The following is a 9,817-nucleotide window of genomic DNA, read 5'->3' as shown; positions in this document are numbered from 1 at the left end:
CAGGAGCCAGTGCTCTCAGTATGGCCAATATCCAAACTGCCCAGCTGGGACTGGGAAAGGGAAGTCAATACAAGTAAAGTACACAATTACTTACAGTTCTTGTCAACAATTTACTTGTCAACTAGGGCAGGATGTTAGCTACACCAAGGATATGGGTTTGATTGCCAGGGAATGCATGAACTGATCAAATTAGAGAATATCTTCAATGCAGTGTTGATCGCTTTGAACAACAGCGTCTCCCAAATGTAAAATTTATTTTCAATGTACTTTTTGCTGTAGAATGTATGACACATAAACGGGTGTAAAATTCATATTCGCTATCCAAAAAATTATGTAATCTAGGTGGCGCTCTATTCTTGTTTATGAAAGTAAAATGGTCAAAGACTGCCTCAATTTACAAGTAATCAGAACTATAACTTGTGTTCAGGAAATTAAAAACTTAAATTATATATACCAATTTATCTGTGAAGAAAACAACAGGTCTTTATTGGGCTGAAAACTGACAAATGTTTGTATGATTTTAAAGGCTATTTGTTGGTGTAAGTTCTTGCAAAAACTAAGTCTTCTGAATGTATGTTGTGCAAAGAGAGAGCAAGAAAAGAAAGCAAACAGCCAAATGAAACTAGAGAAAACAAGAAAGAAAAATAAAAGAAATAAGCACAAGAAAATCTAAGAAATTAACAAGAAAAAAAATATACAAAAAGCAAAGAAACAAACAAGAAAGAAAAGAAAAAAGAAACAATCAAGAGAGAAAGAAAGAGTGAAAGACAATGACAGAAAAATACACACAATGAAACAATCAAGAAAAACTAACAAAAGGCAAAGAAACAGACAAGAAAAAAAGATAAAAGTAAGAAATAAACAATGAGAAAAGAAACGAAAAAAAAGGCACAAGTCAAAAAGTGTTGTGTTGCCTCTGCCCCAGAAACGGCTCGCCTGTGCTTTTCTCCTCTTGGTGAATAGTTCTGGCGCTCGGACGCTGCTCGAGTCGGACCCTGCAGAAAGTGGGCTTTGCTTCTTTAAGACTCCCCTGAAGTTTGAGATGCACACACGAGGGCTCGCGGCTTGGGTGGTCTCACTACTTTGGTGAGCTGTTGCTAAGCAGCTAATAATAGTCGTGTTTGCTGAGTAATTTTTGCCCTTCTGGAACCAATCAGAGCCCAGGAACCCCGGCCATCTGACAGCCCCGGAGGCGGGATTTCGAGTGGCTTTGCCCCGCCCCTCCTCCTCTGTCTCCGAATGGAGAGTGATCTTTTTTCACATCTATTGAATCTCTCAGAGATCGCCTTGTCGCGCGGCCTGAGGAGGGACCACATAGATCACAGAATGCTACAGCCAGCGAGGGACCGACGTTTCCACAGCATCCACTTCGCCTTCTGATATCGCGGACTTTCCAGCGGACGGCGTGAAAGTGGGGAATTGTTGGAGACCTCCAGATTCGCGAAATGTTGGAATGGAAGGCGCAGACTCTGACTCGCCGTCTCAAACAGGAGTATGAAGTGCTTCGCGGATCTGGGATCAACGAGAGACAAACTTGGTTTTCTTCGGATATCACTAAACGCTCGCGGGGAAATACACTAGCGCGGATAACGAGACGTTCGGCGCAGACTTTGCAACATGGCCTCGGCTGTTAATGTGTCCTCCGAGCAGGAAAACAGAGACCCCGATCGGCCGAGGTTAACGCGGAGAAATAGGGGCAACTATCGGACCGCCGCGGCGGATTTGGAGTATTTGCAGCGGCCGAGCTATTGCGATGCCGCCTTTGCATTGGAGCAGATATCAGAGGTGCTTTTATGTTTGCCCCGTTTGTTGGGAATGCTCTGACAAAGTGCTCAACTTTAGTGAAGTCGCTAGGTAACGGGATAGCCACGGCACCGATGGGGTGCCAATGCTGGAAGCAACCTGTAGCCGCTCGAGGGATTCGCTGCATTTATTCCCCGCTATGTCCATCTGTTGCGATTCAGTAATCCTAAATGTACCTGTCAGACGAGAAGCTGAGCTCGGAGCGTGAAGCGAAGGGTCTTAAGTTTTGTTAGTGATGTTGGCCCTAGCAGACTGATTGAAGCCCCCTCAGATAGGATCTACACACGGGGAGTAGTTTTCGTCCCGCACTGCTCAGGCACGATCCATGTGGCTGCCCTCTTCGGTTCACAAATATTGTCGTAATTCCCTGTGTGATGGCTGCAGCACTTTCCCAAATCACATCACATCGCGTCCCTTCAGCTATGCGACCCACGTGCATCTCCGATATTGCATGGCTTTGGACACTGTAACCTGTTTCCCTGCTACAGTGTCCAAATGATGCAGTCTGACACATTGCAGCTAGACTCAGATTTACGTTTAGTTTATGCGTGGAACTAGAATACTATTTGAAAGCCGCGAGAACGGTACAAGTAGTATGGCAAGCCGGTTTAACATTTAGTAGCTGGAATTAAGTGCTATTTATTTTTGTTACTAGTAATTATTTATTACTAGGAAGTCATCTTTTTCAGTTTCATTAGTAATAACTATTTGTCAGTTAATGGTCGTCATTCTTTTTCTTCTAGTCACAATCCAAAATAGTGACAAATATCAGTTTTATTGTTATTGGTGGCATTTGCCATTAAATTCTTTGGGAGTCTGTGGTTCAAACATGATGGTTGATTTTGATCCAGTATATATGCCAGCTTTTCTAGCTAATTCATAAGACACCTGAATCTATCTAATTCTTATAACATTATAAGACTAATTATGGCTTTTTTAAATTGTCATATGTAATTACCAGCCATAACGGCTACTCCATATTTGATTTAAAATCTTACTGGTAAGATTAGGAACCATTCTAGAATCAACTTGAAGACACACTTGTGTCTAATAAATAGGTACTAATGTCTGTTTAGTACTAGGAAACTGGAATATAAAGTTGTAACTAAAGAATAAATACTTGCACCTAATTAGTAGTTACAAGTAATACTGGAATAGATACTAATCTAAAGTTGGAGTTGAAGAATTCCAATTTGCCATCGGATACAACAGAACTTGTCACTATTGGGATAGCGACTAGTTGCAAAGGACTAAGCCTTACTAGTATCTAATAAATAGTTATTACTTGTGACACTGAAAAAGTCATTATTGGGTTACTTACTAGTAATTAAAAATAAGCACTTAAAAATAAATATTTTTGAGGAATAATTGTTAAAATGGCTTGCCACAGAAATAGTGCTTGAAAGTGTGGAGAGGCTACTTTTAAGAATTTATGATAGTCTTGTCGTTTCTACATAACTCTAGTTGTTTAATACATTTCAAGTAATTACTTTCAAAGGATGAAAGTAGTTTATTCCTAAAAATACAGTTATTTAAAACCCCTAAAAGCCATTTTAGCTTATTTTCTGCAGTTCAGTCGAAAAAACATGACCTTGCAATGATGAAATTGAGTTGAATCTTTTTAACAAGGTGATGATGAGTTTAATATTTGCTCTCTCTTGTCTCTTGTCTTGTAGGGGAAGGCGACTGGGAGGAAAGCGCCGCTGTGGTTGAGAGCAAAGTTTCAAAGACTTTTGTTTAAACTTGGCTGTTACATACAAAAGAACTGTGGAAAGTTTTTAGTTGTGGGCCTTTTAATATTCGGAGCTTTTGCTGTTGGCTTAAGGGCAGCTAATCTGGAGACGGACGTGGAGAAACTCTGGGTAGAAGGTAAGAAGCTGTTTTCCTTCTACTTTAAGCCTTTCTAATACGTTTTCCCCGCAAGTGTAATCTAAAAGCAGACCTGAAGCAGTGGGTGGGGTGGGGGTCTGTCATGTAAGCTGAAGGAATTGTTTATTGTATAGAAATCTGGCAGAAATCCATTTTAAACGTGAAAAGAATGTTTTTCGTTTCGAATTTGCCTCGTGCGCACGAACGCAGTGTGTTTATGGAACACGATAGCGCGCGCGCTCGCCGATTGTTTCCAAGTTCGATACATCAGTGGATATACGATTTAGTGAGCAATGTGAGTGTTTTTAACACAAATAGCCGCCATTTTGTGAGTGTGTGCGAGTAAGTGTGTGTGTCTGCCTCCAGCAGTTGAATCTGATCCGCGCTGCTCACAGAGCCTGTGTGTGGTCCTGTTTTGGACAGCGTTCAACTTTCCAAAAAGATTTGTCTCAGAGTTTCAGCAGGAACCGAGCGAACTGCAGGCAGAAACGTGCACCCAGACCCAACACAGACTACAGCGCACAGGCAGCTTGAAGAACGTTTTAAAGAAAGTTGTTTTATTGTATGAATAAGTCAATTGTGAGAAGTTGGGGCTGTAGTGTGGGTGGTGATTTTTTTTTTTTTTGAAGGGGGAGGGACAAACAGGCCGTTCTGCTTTGATCTACATTCCTGAAGTTTAAAGAACCTTTGATAAGACCATGGATGATATGAGGGCTTTCCTTTAAGATGGTTTTGCACTCATTATTTTTATATTAAATTATTTGAACTGGATGAGCTGGCTTTTGTATTGTAAATATATGCCATGTTATGTTTATCCAGGGCTGATATTAAAGTCAGTGGTGTGTGGTAGATTTAAGAAATGAGGAGACCGTCACCTCTCTGTGTGTTTTTTTCATGTTATATTTCTACATGATGTGCCTTTAAACCAAAAACTGTGCAAACATGAAACACTGTTTTCTTAAGCATACTTTACATTTTCGCATTTTTTAAGCTCCCATTTAGTTGTACATCACTGTTTCAATTCGAAAGTAGTGATGTTTGAGTGGGTGAGCAGTTTATTCTGTAACTGGTTTATATATTCACACCATTTTGACAAATTCAGTGCTATTTGCCAACCTTTTTCGAGCATGATAGGAGGATGTTGTAATGATAATGTTGTTATAATTGAGCGATTGTCAACAGTAATTGACCTATCATAATAAGATATATCCTGTCATGTGACTTTTCCCAGTGTTTTTCAGTTAGTCCCCATGAAACAATATTACCTTATTGAAATGAGCGATTTTTACACTAATTGATATTGTTTTTATACTGTTACATAGGCTAACTGCTAAATTATTTTCTCTTCTCAGTTTTTTTTAAGAAGGCACTGTGTCCCTTGGAGAAAATATCCTTGATAAGGCACACAATAAAATGTCTGTTGTTCTTTATGAAACACTACCACAACACTTGCAAGTCTGACTCCACGTTTTGCTCCTTGTAGATGGCTTTATTTTTTATCTTTTGTTTGAGGCATATAGGCATTTGTGAGACTGGGCTGAATGTGTGGGCCTAATGTTTGAGAAAAATGTTGAATTTAGAAAAGTATTTTCATATAGGCCATAGTGTGTATATTATAGGATATTTAGGTATATTGATATACTACTCTGGTAAAGTATTTTTATGTTCCTGCCCATCTAAGGAATTAAATTTAGTTGTTTTTTAAAAGCTGCATTTTTGAACTGTTCTATTCAGAACTAGAGAAGGGAATTGTTTTATTGGCTTAATGATCTCACTGGCCTCTCTTTTTCTTTTTTTTTCTTTTTTAACTTTACTAATTTGCCCTTGAGCAGACACTTTTTCCATCCAATGCAACTTAAATGACACTAGTTGTAGTTCCAGTCCCCCTGGAGGAGCTTAAGTGATTGCTCAAGGCTCCTATGGTAATGGAGCAGGTGCAGTATCTCTGAGATTGTTTTTGGTCAACCCTACATGAGACTCATATTGGAACCCTTTTGCAGTAGCAGCCTAGATCCTTAAACCTCAGTCTGCCCCTCGAGAGAGAAACCTTTGTATTAATGCTAAAAATTTAATGGAGTGGAGTGTCACAAATCTTTAGTAATATTCTTAGTGTAAAAGTATAGTCATTTTTGTGTGAACCTTATCACAAACACCTCGCTAACCCAGAGCTTTATCCTCTCTGCAGTTTTACCTCTGTTGCTCACTTCCACATTTCCTTTCCAAGAAGCGCAGGAGGTTTGCAGATGAAGTATGACAGTCGGTTGTTGGACACACACTCACTCACACCTCAGTTTCTCCCATGTCGAAGCACATGACAGCTTCCAGATGCAGTAACATTGAGATCTGTTTGTTTAGATTAAACTCCACAGCTGAGGGATAGATTAGTTCTGGTTGGCCAGGTTCTGCGCTGGGAGATGTCGGCCCAGCGTCCATTAGGATGCATGTTTATGTTTCGTTTGGAACAGTCTTTTGCTAGCGACCTCCAAATGACCCTTCGTTGAAGCTCTTGTCTCTTACTCTCCCTTAAGTTCAGCTTGAATGGGATTCAGTGTGATCTCATGTTGGCTTTCATCACTTGCCATTGAGGGCTGTTACGTTCCAACCATTATAATTAGTTTGGTTGCTCTACAGATTTTCAGCGTTACATGATTGGTGTAGATAATGTTGTCATAGCCTTCGAGTCGCTGGCTGAATCCTCTCGCTGATCTGATGTGAATGTAGCTTTGATGTTTTGGACACTAATGTTTGGAGTTGTGGACTTCTTCAGGTTTGTGCAGAAAGAGTAATAAATATATTTATATATACTTTATAAATATATATTAAACATATTTAAATATAAAAAACAAATGTATTTTATTTTATCAAAATAATGGCTTTGACTTTGCTGTTATTGTAGATTACTTTTTTTTATTCTAGATTAAATGAGTAGCCATCTTTTTTGTTTTCAAAATCACAGGCTTTTTAAAGAAAATACCAGCACCGCCTGAATTTAATTAAAACATTTTCACGTAAACATTCGCCTTCCTGTACGCCTTCCCCTCCTGGCCGCTTTTGAGAGGGACCACTCTCGCAGTGAAATCATTGAGATATCAGGGTTTGGGTTGTCCCATTCCTTTGTGTGGGGGGTAGCATGAACCTCTGGGCCACAAGGCTGCATCTCTTAGGACCTGAGGTCATCGAGGGGAGACTCCGCTATTTAAAAGCTCATCTGATACTGGCTACATGACCTGGGTGCAGAGTGAGGGGTTCCAGCTAACGCCAGTGATGATGAGAGAAGGTTTACTACTACGTTAGCCTTCCCGTGGAAGAGGAGTTGATCAATTTAAAGGTAATAAATGAGTAATTTAACCAGCAAGATTTGGCTTTATACACCCAGCAGGGGGCAGTGTGAATTTATTAGATTGGTGATTAATGTGCAGTTAATCTGGAAGAAGTGTAACTTGAGTTAATTTTATTCTTATTTTAAACAGTTATTAAGCTTTATTAAGCTTTTTGCTGTGTTTTATGAGTAGAGCCATTTAATTTCCTCTCTTCAGGTGTTTACTCTTTAAGTTCTTTTATTTAACTTGAATTGTAGGCTGAAAATGCCTTTACATTCAACAGGTGTGGACATATTGACAAACCTCCCCTGGTTTCCCAGTGAAACATGAGGACGGTTAAGAGTTAGCCGTGTGGAGGAGTGTATAACCTGCAGTTCATGTTGGGAAGAAGTCCTCTTTTAATATGAAGGAAGTGACTGAAGAATGTGGCCTCCCTGCACTGTGGTGAAGAGATGGGGATCTAGTAGAATTCTCCCTGTTTGGATGTGCTCGGGAAGGCTTGGACACACATGACTGAACTGTAAGGGATGTATGTGGAGCCCTGAGGGCTTTAAGGGGTTTGAAGTTTGAACTAGGTTTCTCAAGATTGGAGAACTGGGGTCTGTGTGCCTAGCCTAAAACCTTAGTACTTCATGTAAAATCATTGTGGAGATAGCAATAGAACTAATAATTATAATAACAGTTAAAAAGCAACTGTGATGGCTAATACAGATTACATTTAGATGGACAGGATTTCTACATTTTGTGGAAAACTCGCTGGCACAATGCTGGAGTGTTGTTCCCAGGGTGTTGCTGTATGGTTGCTAGGGTATTCTGAATGGCTGCTAGGGTTTTCTACATGATTGCCAGTAAATATATAGATGCATACTGCGGTAGAAGAAAAAAAGGTATTTTCAATATATGATTTAAATAAGCACTATTATATGGCCATGATGTTTCCCCGAATATCAATATCAACAAGATTGCAATGTGACACTGATTTTATACAATAGTAAGTTACTTAGAATTTAGACAAAATATTGACTGTTTTTGCTCAATTTCGCTGATGAAATAGTTCCGATCCAAGCCACAGCAGAACTGTTGTGTGTCTCCAAACAACACACAGCGGTGTTTCGTTACTGAATGAATCCACGTTTTTGAACGAATCGAGTGAGTCAATGATTCAGTGGCCCATTCATAAGGACTGTCACTTGCCTCGTTTCTGAATGAGTCAGCCGTCTGATTGAATCGGTTGAATAAATGACTCACTCATTAACACCTGACGCCACCTTCTGGTGGTTTAGTTATATTTAAAAGTATCATTGGATTTTTTCAACATTTATTTTTTTTTATTTTTTTTTAATATGTAAAACATTAATTTTATAAAATTATTTATGCATTTGAAATTTTCTAGTGTAAATGCATTTATTTACTTCAGCTTCACCAAACTGTCTGTGTAAATGTATCTAATACCAGCTTCTGTTTCCTCATCAGTGGAAAGATGGACTTTGTTAATACTAATTTCATTCGAATAGTTACAACTCTACAGTTTCTTATTATGCTAACTGAATTAATTGAAACAAAGTAAGAATTTGTTATGAAAGATAACACATTTAATAAGGTTAAGGAAAAAAATGACCATTTATAAACATAATGGGAAATGCCATCTGTTTTGTTACATATAGCAACTAATTTTAAGTTAACTATTTCTTCCTCTTTCTAGTCACAGAGCACTTTATTTTGAAAGTTGTTTAAGTGAGAGAAAATCTGTAACTTAGTCCAGATTGGGGGAATTGTAATGTTTAATCATTTCTTTTATGTAAATTGAAATTTGCAAATATTTTTGTATGCTGTCAATTATAGTTCCTAGAAAATCGGAATCGGCAAAAATCGGTATTGGCAGGTCACACTTGCAAAAAATTGGAAATCAGAATCGGCCAAGAAAATTGCAAACGGTGCATCTCTAGGGTACACCCATGTTACAGGGAGCCACTGCAGAGGGATGAAAGAGTCGCACGCAGCTCTAGAGCCACAGGTTGCTGACCCCTGATCTAATATGACCTAATTTAAAATAAGTTTGATATATGCAAACAGTGGTTTACTGTTAACATGACAAACAAAACAGTGGTAAAACAACAGCAGTTAAGAAAGCATAGCGATATGTTTGCACCGGCTCTGCAATCAGCACTTCAGTCACGTCACAACATATTTATAAGACTTCATTAGTGAAGTGACATACTGCCAAATATGGTGACCCATACTCAGAATTCGTGCTCTGCATTTAACCCATCCAACGTGCACACACACAGCAGTGAACACACACACACCGTGAACACACACCCGGAGCAGTGGGCAGCCATTTATGCTGCGGCGCCCGGGGAGCAGTTGGGGGTTCGGTGCCTTGCTCAAGGGCACCTCAGTCGTGGTATTGAGGGTGGAGAGAGCGCTGGACATTCACTCCCTCCACCTACAATCCCTGCCGGCCGGGGACTCGAACCCGCAACCTTTGGATTACGAGTCCGACTCTCTAACCATTAGGCCACGACTTCCCCATATACCATATATATATATATATAACACTTTATGCAATAGATTGCTTTAAGTAAGCAGCTGTAATTTTCTCCAATGTGGAGCTTGAGTAGTTAATATACAAAATACAAAAAAAATGCTACATTAAAATTATTTTTGATTTGCATAGATTAAAGCTTGAACTGGCTCAGGACTATTATGATTTTTAACAGAGATAATGTTGTGAATAAAATAGTATTTCCAAAAATAAAACATCTGATCACTTACCTTAATTTTGTAAAATATCCATATGGCTTGCATAAGGAGATGTTAGGCAG

General features: G+C 39.2%; 1 protein-coding gene across 1 annotated transcript in view; it reads left to right on the top strand.

The window, feature by feature from the left end:
• Window positions 1-1,264: 1,264 nt before the first annotated feature.
• Window positions 1,265-9,817, top strand: part of ptch1 (patched 1) — a 62,599-nt gene continuing 54,046 nt past the window's right edge. Inside the window, exons 1-2 of the mRNA XM_079381854.1 lie at window positions 1,265-1,785; window positions 3,480-3,672. Of these exons, the coding sequence (XP_079237980.1) occupies window positions 1,618-1,785; window positions 3,480-3,672 (361 nt within the window). The 5' untranslated portion in view covers window positions 1,265-1,617. The remainder of the gene's footprint in view (window positions 1,786-3,479; window positions 3,673-9,817) is intronic.

Source organism: Barbus barbus, assembly GCF_936440315.1.
Source record: "Barbus barbus genome assembly, chromosome: 28".
Classification (NCBI taxonomy): Eukaryota; Metazoa; Chordata; class Actinopteri; order Cypriniformes; family Cyprinidae; genus Barbus; species Barbus barbus.
The sequence above is the reverse complement of the archived record's forward strand: the minus strand, read 5'-3'. Positions and strand labels throughout refer to the sequence as shown.